At 40.5% G+C, this 16870-nt stretch overlaps 1 protein-coding gene across 1 annotated transcript; it reads left to right on the top strand.

The window, feature by feature from the left end:
- Positions 1-246: 246 nt before the first annotated feature.
- On the top strand, positions 247-16306 carry thumpd3 (THUMP domain containing 3). Its single transcript, XM_079242805.1, has 9 exons — positions 247-558; positions 716-793; positions 878-1285; positions 1747-1877; positions 8484-8553; positions 10532-10647; positions 12481-12585; positions 12691-12814; positions 15885-16306. The coding sequence occupies exons 1-9, from the start codon at positions 316-318 to the stop codon at positions 16074-16076; spliced, it is 1467 nt and encodes a 488-aa protein (XP_079098931.1). The 5' UTR covers positions 247-315; the 3' UTR covers positions 16077-16306.
- Positions 16307-16870: the final 564 nt, after the last annotated feature.

Genomic DNA, 16870 nt, shown 5'->3' with positions numbered 1-16870 from the left:
AGTCCACATTGTTGTGTGACAGTGAATAAAGTGACAGCTGCAGCAGTTGTTAACATTCCCCAGTTGCTATATGCACCTTTTTGCATCATTAAAGCTAACATTAGCAGCTAACTGTCAGCACTAACACTGTTAGTAGATATCACGTGTTAGTGCTAACATGCTAACAAGACTGTTAATGAATTATTTAAACCTGTTCAAGTACTAAATGCACAGTTGCTGACAGCTTGTCCTCATATTCTTCAGATGAGCTCCTGATCTTTCCACCGACTACCCCATATATTGATATTAGGTGCCAACTGTGGTGGAAGCTACATCATGTCCTGTCATGGTGATGGAGCTGAAGAGGAGCCCTCAAACGTAATGAGTCAACCAAGCTCTTCCACCGAGACTGATGCCACCAGTGGAGCCATCATTACCGTCACGGTGGGAGCAACTGTGCCCACTGGTTTTGAGCACACTGCTGCAGATGAGGTCAAAGAGAAAATTGGGGTTGATGCACGAATCAGCAAAGATCGTGGTCGTATATATTTTCCAGTTACCACTGACAAACTTTTTCAGGTAAAAATCTCTTGCCAGTCTTTTTGCACAGTGTTTTGTCAATGTCAGTTCACACCATGAGCACACCATGTGGAATTTTGTCCTTTTTTTTTTAGTCCACTGCATGCTGGTGTGCAGAAAACATACAAGTTAAATGTGTTGTTTCTCTTTCTTGAAGGTTCATCTTCTGCGCTCTGTTGACAATCTGTTTGTTGTGGTTGAGGAATATGATCATTACCAGTTCAAAGAATCAAAGGTAAGCCAGACCGAGCTATACTACCTTGTATTTGATAGGTGTATATTCCTTATGCTGAGATTAACAACAATGTTGTTTGTGTAGGAGGAAACGTTGATGGATTTGCAACAGCTTGCCTCCAAACTTCCCTGGACTAATGCACTTGAGGTCTGGAAACTAAACAGAACCCTTAAAAAGAGGAAAGGCCACAGGAGAGGGGGAAACGCCACCAAGGAAAAACCTAACGGTAAGGTCAGTGATCCGGCTGATGCTGAGAAAGAGCAGCAAGAGCAAACTCAGGAGCTGTGTGCAGCTGAAGAGGACTTGAAGGCGGGAAACATGCCTGACTCAGAAGATCCTCCACCTGAGGCCAAAGTCGTCAAGTTTCGTGTGACGTGCAGCAGGGCTGGTGACAAACACAGCTTTTCATCTAATGATGCAGCCAGAGACTTTGGTGGGGCTGTGCAAGAGTTCTTCCAGTGGAAAGCAGACATGACCAAGTTTGACATAGAGGTAGGCATGCCTGTTCAGACTGGACTGCCTGTTGAATTCCATCACAGTAACTAAAAACACTTCTGCTAGAAGACATAAACAGGCCAGACATGAGGTAATATTTGTGTGTTTTGAACGATTTCTGTTTTGATAAGTGATTCACAGACGTGTTGAAAAATATTTCATCATCAAAGTTTACTGTGTAAAAGGTTGGAGATGAGTTGCATATTTGTCATATTAACATAAACAAGGTTCTCATACCTTTTTTTATAGACTGATGGTTTTGCCAAAATAGTCCACAGAAGTACTGTGATTACTGTCATCTGATGGAGAGAAAATCTAATTAAAATACCTGAACCAAGCAATCCAAGCTACTTGGAAAGATTAAAACGTCTTGCATGTAATGTAACCATAATAGAATACAAACATGTGCTGTGTTTTCTTGTAGACTTTTCATCACACACCGCTTGTTTCTGTTGCAGGTGTTACTTAACATACACAATGAAGAGATGGTCATCGGCATTGCACTCACTGAAGAGAGTCTTCACAGAAGAAACATTAGTCACTTTGGACCCACGACTCTGCGCTCTACGTTGTGCTATGGCATGCTCAGGTAGGTGGTGTTGTACCATGTGATCTAGATCGCTTCGGAACATCGAGTTCTTGTAGTTTTTTTTTTCTGTTTTAGCTATTTTTCTGACATAAATGTTGTCAACTGTGTAGAAAAGTTCAGAATAAAGATGTCTGTATTTGTGTTATTTTTGGGGGGGGGGTTTATATCTGCAGGTTAATTGGTGGAATTAGCTGAATATTGCTGCTAGTTTTCCTATTAATCCAGATCTGATATATAAAGTGTGACTGTGGTTTTGACAGCAATATTTTAGTTATACCACAGAAGATACCAAGAAAATGAAAGTGGAGATCCAGAAACTGGTGCTGTCTTGTCATGCACATAGCTGAAAGACAACAATTGTATTATGATCCTCAGCTATACTTAGATTAGCTTTTACTTACAGTCAGTAGGATGTCTTTATGTTTCCTATCAAGCATATTTGGGTTCACCAGCTGCCATACTTTACTTTTAAGAAGGGAGTCTGAGCTTCAGTGTAAATGCTTGTGATATCCAACAATGCAGCAGTGGAAGGGCTGAGAGACTATATCTTTCCTTGGAAACTGGCTAAAGTTTATGAAGTTGTTCGGGTTTTTTGTTTGTTTATTAGTTAATGCTTTATTTAAAAAGATCATTTATAAAAGGTGTAAAGTTTTGTCACTCAATTTCCAAATGGAAAAAAAAAAAAAAAAAAGTATTTTTGGTTTTGTCATATTACAGAAAATGTGTCAAATACCAGTAAGTCAAACATGAACAATTAAAAGAATTACCAAGTAGGACTGCTCGATTATGGCAAAAATTATAATCACGATTATTTTGACTGAAATTGAGATCTCGATTATTTAAAACAATTATCTTTAACAACAGGAATACAGTTAACATTAAACCGTGGCTTTTAAACAATGTCTTTAGGATTCCACAAATTTTAGAAAACTAACAAATAACATGAAGCTTTGTCTTGACAAAGTGCAAATACTGATGTAAACTGAATAGATAAATATACGTAAAGATTAAACAATGCCGTGCGTCGTGGTGTTCTCGACTCAGCGTCGGGCATTATATCTGTCTAATGCACAGTTCCGAGTTGTTTAATCTGCTTATACCATGGTCCCACACAGGAAACATTTTATAACAAATTTGTATTTCTTTTTTACAACATTTGCTAAATATACTAAATTAGACAAACTATTTCATGTTGGCCTGGATGTACTTTTTATGCCAAACAACCGCTGTCAGGCTACAGCTCGTTTTTCTCATACACCTGGTAAAAGATTAACGCGTTGCTACGGTGATGCCCCGGGATGGAGGGATATTATAGTGATTTAACTCTGAGCTATGTGTGCGTTTGTACGAAAATAATGCAGCTAGTTGTCACTGACCATGGTAGTTCTCTATGTACTTCCACAACCTACTGCAGTTATTCTACATTGACCTGCAGCCGGAGCCGACTGAGGGTCTGGCCGCCTGGGAGTGCTTTACGACGGGGAGAGGCTCCCGCTGCTTCGTTAAAGTAACTGCAGAACAATAGGTGCTTTTAAGTCAGTCGCCAAAACATCAGAAACGTCTTTAATAAGTCCAGTAAAAGTCACTAGATTTTTCGTCAGTCGCTTTTAACAAAAAAAAAGTCACCAAGTTGGCAACAGTGTCTGAATGAAACCAAAGCGGCTGTGGGAGGAGTTTACAGCAAAGCGCTGCAATGCCAGTGACGCTCGATTGGCAACTGAAGACAGCAGGAGAGGAACCTGCAAAGAGAAAAATAATCGCACCCTTTTATTTTCATGATCGTTGAAAACCCAGATCGTAATTGAGATTGAAATTCAATTAATCGCCTTGTCCTATTACCAAAGAGTTTTTTAAAGGTGGAAAAAGTCAGCAGTTCTTTTTGCTCATAGACACTGGTGGTGAGTTGGCACAAAATCATTCAGTCAAGTGTCCGCTGACCAGTTACATCTGAAGCTTCAAGCCCAGAACATACACTGGTTTGTCAATAGGGTTGATAGTGCAAGGTTAAAATGGTTTCAAGCTTTCTGGGAAAACTTTCTGTCAGGTTTAGAAGTGCTGTGGGAGTTTTTGACCTTTCTTCCAGAAGCACATTTGTGAGATCAGAGAGTGGAACAAGAAGGCCTAATTCACCCCAAAGGTGTTTTGTCCTGTTGAGGTCAGGACCCTGTGCAGGCCAGCCAAGTTCTTCCACACTAAACTCCCTCATCCATGTCTTTATGGACCCCGCTTTGTGCCCTGGTGTGCTCTCATGTTGGAACAGAAAGGAAACATTTTCAACTATTTAGGAACATGGAATTGTCCAAAATCCTTCAGTACACTAAGTTCAGAGTTCCTTTTACTGGACCTAAGGGGCTAATCCCACACCATAACCCCCCACTCCATCAAACTTCACACTTGGCACAGAGCCGTACCATTGTCCTGGCAACCACCAAACCCAGACTTGTCTGTCAGATTACATGATGGAGAAGCGTGATCTGACACTCCAGAGAACACATTTCCACTGCTCTAGAGTCCAGTGGTGGCGGGTTTCACACCACAGCATCTGACGCTTTGCATTGCATGTGGTGATGGAAGGCTTGGATGCAGCAGCTCAGCCATGGAGACACAACCAGGCTGTCTAGACACTGCTGTAATATCTGAGGACCATATAAAGTTTGGAATTTCTAGCAGTTGAAATGCGGCGACCTCTGCACACAATGCGCCTCAGCATCCGCTGACCCCGCTCTGTCATTTTACATGGCAGTCTCTGCATTGGCCTCCCGTCCACTTCAGGGTTGATTTTAAGGTTTTACTACTGGTTTTTAAGACTCTTAAGGGTCTCGGGGCCTCTTACTTGTTAGACATCCTCAGGTACTGCGAGCCATCCAGGGCCCTCAGGTACCACTCTAATAGGCGACTTTTACAAACTCCATACATTTTAACACAGACTCACAGTGAGTCTTCTTTTTGTGTTTATGCTCCACATTTGTGGAACAGTCTTCCAGAGGACCTGAGGATGGTCGATACTGTTGAGGTTGTTAAAAAGCCAGATCAAGATTTTTTTAATCAGGTTTTTAATTAGTTTTATTTTTAGACTTTCCTTTTATGCTAGTCACTTAAGTTGTTTATCTCTCTTATTGAATATTATATGGTTTTATTTTTTTATATATTTTTCCTCAGTGTTCTCCAGTGTTTTTCCTTATTGGGATTCTACACACCAGGGTCGGCTACTTACCCACCATTGTCGTGGCCGGTGTGGATGAATCCCTAAGATTGGTTGGATGGGAGTGTTTTATATGCTTTATCTATGCGAGTATGTGTGAAGAAGTGAGCCTATGTGTTAGACTTTGGGTAAATTCTATGTTTTTGTATGTGAAGGCGTGTTTATTTATTTATTTTTTTTAAACCTTGTTTTAGCCATACTCTTTATTCTGTAAAGCACTTTGCTACTTTTGAATGAAAAGTGCTTTAGAAACAAACTCTGAAACCACTTGGTGGCTGAGCTGCTGCTGTTCTCTATTGCTTTAGCTTTGTTATAATGCCGTTCACAGCTGACTGGAGTATTTAGCAGTATGGAAATTTCATGGCTGGAATTGTTGCACAAGTAGCATCCTGTCAACAATACCATGGCGGAATTTTCTGAGTTCCTCTGAGCGATCCATTCTTTCACACGTTTGTCGAGGCAGACTGATTGATCTGATTGACCTTTGGAAGTGATCACAACACCTGAATTCAGTTATATGAGTAGTTGACTGAATGCTTTTGGCAATAAAGTGTATTCCTCTCAGCCGCTGCAGACATGTGTCCCCTTGTTTTAGCGTTTTGCTGCCACTTGGAGGCAGTAATAAAACTGAACTGTAGGTTGCTCTTGTTTGGGCTGTTGTCTGTGCTTTTGCTTTGCACTGGTATAAAAGACAAAGTATAAAGATTTGATTTGTGATGGAGTGAATTTAAGTGTTGTATAATGAGAATTCTTTTAGCTGTTTATCCTTTGTGTTGCTTTATGCCGGTTGTGACAAAGTCTGTTGTTGTCAGGCCCTGTTGGTTCCAGCAACTTTTAGCCAGTTGGCATTTGACCATTGTTTAGTGAAATTTCCATTTTCTGATGGCCATTCAAGGTTGGTTATGGAAGCAACGGGTTCAGGAGACCCGAACCCTTTCTCCTGACTACCCTCAGTTCCTCCCAGGGGATTCCATGGCGGTACATAATCAGCTCTGGGATCTCTTTCTAATAGGAATTGCCTGGAAAACCTACAAGAGAAGGATACCAGGAGGCAGTGTATCAGCGTCTTCTGATATAGAGAAGCAGCAGCTCAATGCAAAATTAAAACTCCTCCCCTGATCTCATAGGCGGAGTCTGACACTTTTATAAGCCGTTTCTATTCTCAATCCCAAATCTGTAGGTGAGAGGTGGAATGTAGTAGACCAGTAAATCGAAAGCTTTGCCATTCAGGTCAGCTTTCTTTTCACCACACCTTGCAGATCCAGTACTGTCACCACTCTCATTCTCTCATTCTGCTCTGTATTTCATGTATTAACAAACAAGATCCCCAGATACCTAAACTCCTCTGCCTGGAGCAAAGTCTCATTCCCAGCCTGGAGAAAGCACTCCAGCCTTTTCCAGTTGAGAACTGGGGCATCAGACTTGATGTCACCATGCAGGACTGGCATCCTGACCACTCAGCTGTGAACTGTCCCAGTAAATGCTAAAGTTGTTGGACTGAGGAAGCCTGTAGAAATGCATGTCATCTGCGAAAAGCAGGAATACAACCCTGGAGCTCCTACACCAGACCACGTCTTCTCCCGAAATGCACCTTGCGAGTCTGCCAATGAACACAACAAACAGGCTGAAGCACTGTGAACCAGGTCGGTTTGTGCAGACTGGGAACACACTTTATGCTTCGGACATACAGGAACCTTATGGCCTGCAGCAGTGATACTATCACCCTGTACTCCCAGCACACCCCACAAAATTCCCATAGCAATCTCGTACCATTTTGTGTTACAATGAACTTGAAGAACCTTCTGGCTAAACACACTGTTGTTTCCTCACTGCGTTGCGTAGAGAGTGCAGAGAATTATCTGTTATGTTCAGCATCTCTTTGCACGATCAGCTGCAGTCGTCCAGAGCTGTCCCCAAGTCGCTGGTTCTGATGCTGCTGTACCGTCGGGTTTTTGGATGCCTGCATGTCTGTGCATAGTCTGTCTGCGAGAGCTGAGATAATTGCAAACAGAGTTTTAATGTTCTTACCTCTACTGTGTAGTCTAGATGTGTAGTTTCAGTAATTATGGGCACATGCAGTCATGTCCCGTAACGCATTGCGTTTCTACTTTGGGTTTCACAGAACCTTGCTTTAGATTTTGACATTTCAACAGCTTACATTTTCACCTAATAATTAGTACAAAAGTTAAGTTTTAGAGTGACATATATTTAGCTAATAATTTATATAAAGTTAAGTTTAGATTTTGACATATATTTAGCTAATAATTAATACCAAAAAGTTGATCAATGTATTGTCTGTTCCTTGTTAAGTCAGTCAGGTGTTGACACGTAAAGGCCTGTTAAGTATTCTACTATAAAAGATGGCTTGGTAGATGTACTCTGAAACTGGCAGCAGTTATTTCAATGAATGCAACTATATCGTGTATGTCTTACTATAAAAGTCAACAGAAATCTATATCTATTCAGGTACATCTGTGCGTCATTGCTGAGGCGTTTATTTCAGGTAGAGTAACGAAAGACATAACTGACAGCTCTGGGAACTCCGATTTTCCATCAAGATAAGGAAATAACCTAAGTTACGTACAATTGCACTTTATTTTTGGATGTCATCAGGTGTTATTGACCGTGCATGCCAAATATGTTTAACACTTATTTGTTGCACCACAGTTGTGGCTCATGGTACCCTTTTTGATAGAAAATTACATCTGGTTAATTTAAAGATAATAATTTAATCCATCTCTAATTGAAGTAATGGTAATTTAAAGCCCAGGTACATATGTGTGCACACAGGTTAGTTAGTTATGACTTATTGTCGTTCTGAAACAATGGAGCAGTAGGAACAAAGAATAAATAATGATGTAAGTGCCAGTATTACTGCGGTTTGCCTTGGATAAGATCCAAGTATTTGATCTTTATGAAAACTGATTCCTTGTTTTAGTGTCTTTTGTAACTTAATAAAGTTACATAAGACAGCTGCTTCAGATAATTATGATGTTGTAGACTTGTTGGAGATGGTTTATGAACTTGTTATAATATAATATGAACCAATGACTGAAGCATTTTGTGTTTATAATCACACGGTAATGTCAGAAACCAAAACTTTTCCTGTAAACCAACTGGAAAGTCCCATCTGATCAGCAGGTTCAGAGCTCACCATGTATGAGCTTAAAAGTTAGTTTATTTCCGAAATACTGAAGGGTTTTTAGCAACATGATTTCTTTTTAATTTGCTGCTGGAGCTATGTTAGTCTGGCAAAGTGGAAAACGGATCAGTCACAACAAGATAATTGTTTAAAGCATCTGATGTGAATGTAGATGAAAATGATGGATGTTATATGCTTCTATTATTGAATGAGATAAAATGCTTAGAACTCACTTTCTCATCCACCTTTCATCTGTTGACAGGCTGTGCAAACCTCAGGCGTCTGATATTATACTTGATCCTATGTGTGGGACTGGAGCGATACCACTGGAGGTGAGATAAAGTTTTTTTGTTTTTTTTAATAATTTTTAATCTCAAAAAAGCTTTGCTTTTGTCTGCTTTGGAAACCTCAGAGCAGGTGGGATCTGCTTCTTTTTTTTATGTGTTGTGTGAAGCTGCAGTGACAACAAACCTGGTCACAAATGCTTGTTCAATTTTGACAGCTTGTGACCAGTTTTGAAAATAGTAGTGGTTGTATATATATTTTTTTTGTTGTTAGCAAAGAACAACTTTGTTGTCACATAAATTTGGACTATCATTATATTACCATTCATAATTTGTGCATTATTACATAATTCCCAGATACAAATAGGATCTCATCTCTTAAGTTGTGGAGTGTGCACAGAGCTTTTTAAATGATGCAGCTCCTTGGAGAGTAAAGAAGTGTACTGGTGTGTGCAGAGCTTGAGCAGTGCTGCAGATGTTGTTAAGCCCTCAGGGGAAGATTCTCCCTGATCAGTAAGTGAGCTGCAGTGCTTTCACTGCTAAGTGTCAGCTCAACTGGCTTAGAGCCTCATCTGTGCTGTAACTGAAAGTATCTGGTGGGAAGTACTATTTTAAAAAGAGTGCATTCAAGCTGTATAACACCATCTAAAGCTAAGTTCCAACACTGAAAGTGATCACAGTGTCGATCTTAAAGAACGGTGTGTCTTTATTAGAATAAAATACGTTCAAAATACCCCCAGGGTGAAAAATGTTTGCATCGTTACTTCACGGTAAATCCGACAAATGTCATGGATCAAGTAGGAATTGACTCTTAAGAGAAACTACAGCCTGCAGAATCCAAACATCACCTGGACAGCAAATGTAATTAAAAGCGAAATCTTCTCTATTGCAGTGATCTTAATGTTTGCACCAAGCAGCAACCTACGGTCGGTTAAAATTGTAGCCTATGCGGAAGTGCATAAAACTGCAGTGTCCCCCTTCATCCACTAGGGGCTGGGTCCAAACCAGGACAAATCCCCATAGACTCCCATGTTAAAAAGACCAACTTCACAGCAGAAATAAACATGTTTACAGCCTGGTACAAAAATCCATTTTCGGTTTAAAAGGTCAGGTTTACCTTCATGACAACCGTGGGGGGATTGAATTTTTTTCTAACTTTAAAAGTAATTTATTCTCAAAATTCGTCATATTTAGGGGCGTGTCCTTTTGATTGACATGTACCCAATCTCCCGCTTCAAGTAAGAAGAACGTAGAACAACCGCAGCTTTTAGCTGGTAATGTGACTTAGCTTTAGCCTGCTTTCCTCAGTTAGCTGGTTAGCTCCTGTTATCTCCGGGTTAGCTTTTAGCTATAGGCAGCTCGGATTTCACTCAATGTCAATCATCTACCATGACGCTCACAGCCCACCTCTTAGCTCCACCTCTTGCCCATATTTGTATTTTCCGGGTGAGACGACAGGCATGCCCCTGCCAAGATGGCGATGGTAGGAACCGCCCACCGAGCTTCAATTCAGCTCTTCAAAAAGCTATGGGTGACGTCACGGAGGCTCCGTCCATCTTTTTATTACAGTCTATGGTTTGCACTAAAACAAAACAACATCCTAGTGAAGAATATTAAGTTGTTACTACTCCATCTGCGCTTTAAAATGTTGCAAAGCTCACCTTCAGCAGGAGAAAAAAGACCAATTTGTCAATCCATACGTTAAACATACATGTTTTCATTAGTTGTGCACACAAATAAAATATCTGATACACATTTTATACATTATTATAAATTCTGCTAAATTGACCTTACAGCGTCATTGAAAAAGGAGGATTTCTCCTGCTGCCTATAAATTATCAGCAACTCAGGAGGTGGTTTGAATCAGCAGCTTTTAACTAGTTTATTTATCCTGAAGCCAAGTAAGCAGAGGTTCATGGTGGATATTAACAAATGTAACACGTTGTATCCTTTAAGCAAACTGAATCATTCAGTGGTGGCCTTGACATCTCTAAACTACTGCAAATGCAATATTTTTCTTCTCCAGGGGGCCATAGAATTTAACAATTCCTTCTACATTGCCGGCGACAACAATGACATGGCAGTTAACCGCACGGTCAATAACGTATGTCACATCCAGAAAAGGAGAGCAGACAAGGGCAGGTGAGTGAACAGTTGGACATCTCCCGGGGATCGTATGGCATAAACGGGTGAAGGCTCTCTGGAATATCACTCAGTTGTCACGTGGCTGAAAACCGTGTTGTCTAAAAGTAATTGCTTTTTTATGTTATATTTCTATGTTGACAACTTGTCAACATAGAAATACTCCTAATATGAAGGCTGTCGGGTTTTACTTGTTACATGAGGAATTTCACCAATACTGCAGTCAGGATGCCTCTGATCATTGACATCCACATTTTTATAATTGTTAGTTTTCTATTATTAATGACAAAATCAGTATTTTGATGAATGGAGGATTCTGGTGGTGTCCACTTTAGGTTGGAATTTTTTTTCTATGAGGATTGTGATGTTTTTTCTTTCTCTTTGGATTCTCCCAGTTATTTTATCAACTTCAGCTAATTTATTTGACCAGGATGCAATTTTAACTCTGTTTTTAACTAGCTCTTGGATAGTTTTGGAGGACAGTAACCATTGGAATATTTCTCTTCTGTCGTTTGTCCATAGACTTGTAGGCATTCACAGCAGCATGTGTAAATATAACTCCCAACTCTGTACTGCATCGATCTAAGCTTAATGAGTTTGTGCCCCAAACATTTACCAGGCTGCTGTTGGCGCTTATAGCAAAGTTAATTCTACAGTTTTGTGCTGCACAGCTAGCATAAGTTTTCTTCTTGGAGGCTGTCCATAATGTTCAATGTTACACAATATATTTCAGAGCTGTCATTTAACTCCAATTCCCCCAGTTATAATTTAATTACCGGTGAATCCCACCCATTTTTTTCCAACAGCACACTGTCTGTGGCCTCACATTATGCGGACAGGCACCTCTGGCTCTTATTTGTGGTACTTTGCCGTTCTCTAAACCCCTTTAGTCTTCCTAATAACAGCTGCAAGTATGTTTCAGCTGTGGTTGCCTACAAATCTTCCAGTGATCCTCTCCATCTTTGTGAAATCTCAGTCAACTTTTTATTCAGGTCCGAGCTATACAAAGTATAGCTGGAGCCTATTGTTGTTGAAATGTTTATTATGTTTATTCTCTTCAGTACAACCTGTTTGCTTTGGTGTTTGTTTTCCCATGTTGTTGCTCATGGGATGTCAGACAGTTCAAGGCTGTAGGCAGTTCTGGGTTTTTCTGTTTGGCTAATTAGAACAGCGGTTCTCAACCTTTTTGCAACACACTACCCCTTGTAAAATATTTTTTTCAGCCAAGTACCCCTAACCACTGCAAAGTATTTTTGGTTAAGAATAAACATGAAATACTGGTCTGGTTGTGTTTATTGTGTTTGATTTATGAAACTTTAACCGTGCAAAACAATGGCCATTGTTTTGCACAACTCTACTACGCTTCAACCAGGACTCCATTGTTTGCGTTGTCAAGGTAACAGAGGGTGACGTATATGATTTGGCTCGTTAACAGGTGGGGTTGAATTCACGCCGTCATGTGGGATTTTGAAATATTTATGTAATATATTTATATTATTTTATTTAAGGATGTATTGGGGGGGGGGGGGAACATTAAAAAAAATTTGCTTTGGAAAAATTTCACATACTCCCTGGAATGCCTTGAAGTACCTCCATTTAGAGAAACTGAATTAAAAAACCCTGGTCTTTTAGGGATCACAGGCTTTTGCGCTTGTTTGTCAGTGATTTCAGCTACGTTTTTTTTTTTTTTTTTATTTGTAAGTTTTTTTCCTGTTCTCGAGAAGCAATACTACAGTTTAACATTTAGGTGTTATTTCGCTTGGGTCTACTCACCAGAGCATTTATATTTAATTGATACTCAACATAATGATGTAAATCTTTGACTTCAAACAGCAAATCTGGATTGCCCATCGATACAGTTCAGTGGGATTTGTGCCATTTACCCATAAGGACCAGCTCTGTGGACATTATCATCACTGACATGCCCTTCGGGAAGAGGTACCGTTTGAACAGTAGCATACAGGACAGTTTGATTTAACAGTATGTAAGAGAAGACCTGAAGAGTAACTGTTTGGCTGTTATTTTATCTCTGGTTTCTTTAAGGATGGGCTCTAGGAAGAAAAACTGGGACCTGTACCCGTCTTGCCTGAGAGAAATGGCTCGTGTGTGCAGACCAGGTTCAGGGAAGGCTGTCATCTTAACCCAGGACAAGAAATGCTTTGCCAAGGTAATTGTAACAAGAGATAGTTGAGACATTTACCTGAGAAATCACAAAGAAAGCTAGGTACAGGGCAAGTTTTGTCCTGTCCGGACAACAAATACACCATGTAAACCTGCTATACGGCAGCATGCATTTATAAATGGGGCGTTGATGAAGAGTTATGGATCCTTAAAGCATGGTTCTGGTTCGTGTAATGCTAAATTTGATGTTAAATATAGATGGACAAGACACCTACAGACATTTGAAACAGCTGTATTTCTCAGGTTTTATGAACAAGGCATGAAAAACAACAAGTAGCTTTGCGATCTGTAGAAGCAGTGTGTGAGAAACATCTTCCTCACTGCTCTCTTCAGAATTAAGATTGTAAGAAGCGGTCAGGTGCTGCAAACCAAATACACTTGAAAAACCAATCATTAGCAAGTATGAGCATCTTTGTAGAGGGTTTGGTAGCTTGTTGGTCCAGGATTCAGTTGAGTATTAATACAATGTCAGGTAGGAAAAGCATTTAACAGTGATCCGTTCCTGCCCAGCAGTCTGGGAAGGCTTAGAAGCCCTTCATTCTCGTTAAAGTTCTGTAAAGTTCCCCGGACGCACATTCCTGGGAAAACTGGCAAGTTCAATCACAATTCAGACCCTGGGATTCTTAGGAAAACTGCAAAACACCCAAAAGATAAGTCTTAGATTCTTTAGGGTTTGATTGACATGTTAGATGTTGGAAATGCATTGCAGTACAAAACTAAACAAGTATGGTTTGTTCGGGTTGGTTGTTGCGGGGGAAAGTTGCATCTGAACAAACTACAAGATTTCTTAACAAAGGCTTCTGAAAGATGAGACCAAAATGTAGATGTTTGCACAATAATAAAGAGCGCAACCTGCCACAGTCACCTCAGCACCTTGCAGTCATGTAGTCAACCATGAACTGTAAATGTTCTAATCATACCTGAGGCCCATCCATCTGTAATGCTGTTGCATGACTTGGCCGATATTAAGTCATGCAACAGCAAATTGCTCCCGAACAGGACAGCAAATCTACGAGAGAGACAAGAAACCATTGCGATGATTCAAAGTCCAGACTGAATCAAATGCTGTGACGGGACTCTGAGCTGTGCATGAAGAAACTTCTGCAAATCTCAAGAAAAAAGACTTTTTGTTTTCACTAAGTTTAGAGCCAACATGACTTATATCTTTTTGTATAAAATCATAGAATTGAATCAGGTTTTACTTCCTCTTTGACAAGATGATATACTTCTCCCCTTTTGCTTTGTCACCCCCCCCTCACAATGATCCAGAAACCAAAACTTAAGTTTCTAAACGTGGTACCATGTTCTGCATTGTCTTTTGAGAAACCTGATTCTTATTTCTGGCAGCACTGACCTGTCTTTTTTTTTTTTTTTTTTTTTCTTCACCTGGATTCTTATTAGTCATGTGTTGGATGAGTTTCAGATTGGTTTGATTTAAAACTTGTTTGAACAGGATCATGCACATGCTCAGGAAAGCTGTCACCTCTGTCGCTGACGCCCAGCGGTCACATATGCAGCAGAACAATAAACAGTGCACGTAATTTCTTTCTTGTGTGTTGGACTGATTTATATCTGCGTTCTTTTATTATTATTCGTTTTGCTTTTCCACACCTCGCTGGGCTGTGCATGGTAAAGGTGTCAAGATCAGATGAAGTAGTTTGTAGTGTAAAAATATCCACCTTGTTGCTATGGAGAAATATACCAACCTTTTAGTCAGAACGACTCCTTTTAACTCGTTGGCTGGCTGGCGTTGTTGTAGCAGAAAGCCCCGTGCTGTTGGAGCATTTTGGTTCATCTGTGAGGACCGCGGAATGTGGGGCTGCGTGCGTTGGGGCGTCTTCGCGGTGCACACTCGGAGCACATTTACAACCTGTTGGATGTTTGTTTGGAGGGCACACTTTGGAAGCGTGCCTGGCCAAATCGGCTTTCCGTATACAGCAATGGCACGAGACGTCTTTGGCAGGCAGTGAGTTAACAGGCTGTTCAGTGTAGTAAATAAGACCTATATGTTATTGTGACATTATTAAGGGGTTGCAGCAGCGACCATTTTGTTCTCTCCAGTAACTCCGGCTTCCTCCCAATAGTCCAAACATGTGCATGTTAACTGGTCACTCTAAATTCTATGTAGCAGTGAGAGTGAGTGACGTTTGTCCGTGTTGGCCCTGCAGTAGACTGACAACCTGTCCAGGGTATAAGGTGCCTGTTGCCTGCTAATCACTGGGATGGGCTTCAGCTTCCCTGTGACCCAGAATTGGAGCAGAATGGAGAATGAATGTAAGAGTTTACTGTTTTTTTTAAAACTTTTTTAAATTTAAATGCACAAGGCTGAAGCATCATGTACAGAAGAATCGATACAATGTGCTAGTTTAAGATAAAATACAGGTTTTTGAGTCTAAACACATCAGCACATGCTAAATTAGTCCACTTGCACATTAGTCATAGATGGTAGCTGAGAGGAAGGACGCGGTCTTTATCTCTTCAACACGCAAAATGACAGCAAGAAGCCCCTTGTTGCCAAGGGTTCTCCATGTCAGTTTGCTGTAAGAGCCTTAAGGAGTCGAAGCAAAACTGGAAATTACATGCGTAAATGAAGGTGGCGGCCTTTGACGTCACTTGTCAATCTCAAACAATGCAACCTTGACAGCCAAGCTGTTACAACCTTTCACATTTCGACCCTTACAGCTCATATAATGGTGGGGACGGTAAACAGGTGGGGTAAAAACTGAATGCCTGGGCGACTTAACGACGTGTGATCAATCTCCACTGTCAAAAGTAGGACGCCACAGGAGTTGAATGAACTGGTGAATATAGAAATTCTGCTTGTATTTTACTAAAGTCCTGTCATGTTTATGCAGCACTTTTCCAAATCTAAACCAGCTCATGTGAATCAGTTTGTCCTGGAATAATCTCTAAACAATCGATGGTTTGAGTCATTTCGGTTTGACCCGAGTGGGGAAAAAAAACTTAAACCAGTTGTATTTGTGTAAGCAGAGCTTTAAATAAAACAATTGCTTCACTTGCTGGTTTGCCTTTTACAAGATGAATGTCTTTTCCAGGCAATTTCAAGGATGGGAGGTCTGTGGAGGAAGCTGCACACTGTTTGGGTTAACGTTGGGGGTTTACATGCTGGAGTCTACCTCCTCAAGCGGACCGCAGCGGTGTTTGGCCAAACTCCTGAAGATGTCTATGAATCACGAGGAGCAGCCGATACACCGAGAAACGAGGAGGAGGACAAGGAACTCGCTTAACTGACGTCATACGTTTAAGTTCTGCCCTTATTTATATTGTTGTAACCAGTTTTCCTGACCGAGATTTTCTGTTCAGGCTTTTTTGTTTTGTGTTATTTTAAGACGTCCTGCAATGTTTAGTTAAATGGTTCTCACACTGTTTGACCTAAATACATCATCTGTCATTTTGCATCACTAAAAGCCGCTTCATACCACTCCTCAGAACTGTGTTCATTGTAGAGGAACTGAAGATTTCCATTTCAGTAATAAAGATTCATGAAGAGTTCCTGTTGATGTCAGTCTTCATATCACTGAAGTTATTGTTCCTAAAACGGTTGCATTAAAAGGGAGAAATCACACAGTTGTCAGAGTTCTGCTTTTTCCAGTCCTGTATGCTCATTAAGGGCGCATTTTTCTTCCTACTACATATGAGAAGAGCTTACTTGAGATAGAATCACCATCCCCCCAGGCATCAGGGTCTTCCAGGCGTGCCTGTGACCTTTGTTCAGGCGGGTTTGTGTATTTTGCATGCTGATCCAGTCACTGTGTTGTCCTTAAGGTTTACTTAGTAACAGACATTTCCTGTTGTTTGTTCATTTTTGGGTGTGTTTCTGGTTTTAGTGGAAATGCCGGTTTTTGAGTTTTTTTGTTTTGTTTTTTTTTATAGTTTGTTCATCTCTGGCGCTCCTTACAGTTGCTGACTGTCTTCCTGCAGGGCGACCAAGAGATGCCTTTTTCTCTGTACAGCTGTATCAGATGGTCTAAAATCTGAGATTGGATTGCAGTGTTTCCTTTGTGATATATTTTCTGTCTCC

This window comes from Telmatherina bonti, assembly GCF_933228915.1.
Source record: "Telmatherina bonti genome assembly, chromosome: 6".
Taxonomy (NCBI): domain Eukaryota; kingdom Metazoa; phylum Chordata; class Actinopteri; order Atheriniformes; family Telmatherinidae; genus Telmatherina; species Telmatherina bonti.
The sequence above is the reverse complement of the archived record's forward strand: the minus strand, read 5'-3'. Positions and strand labels throughout refer to the sequence as shown.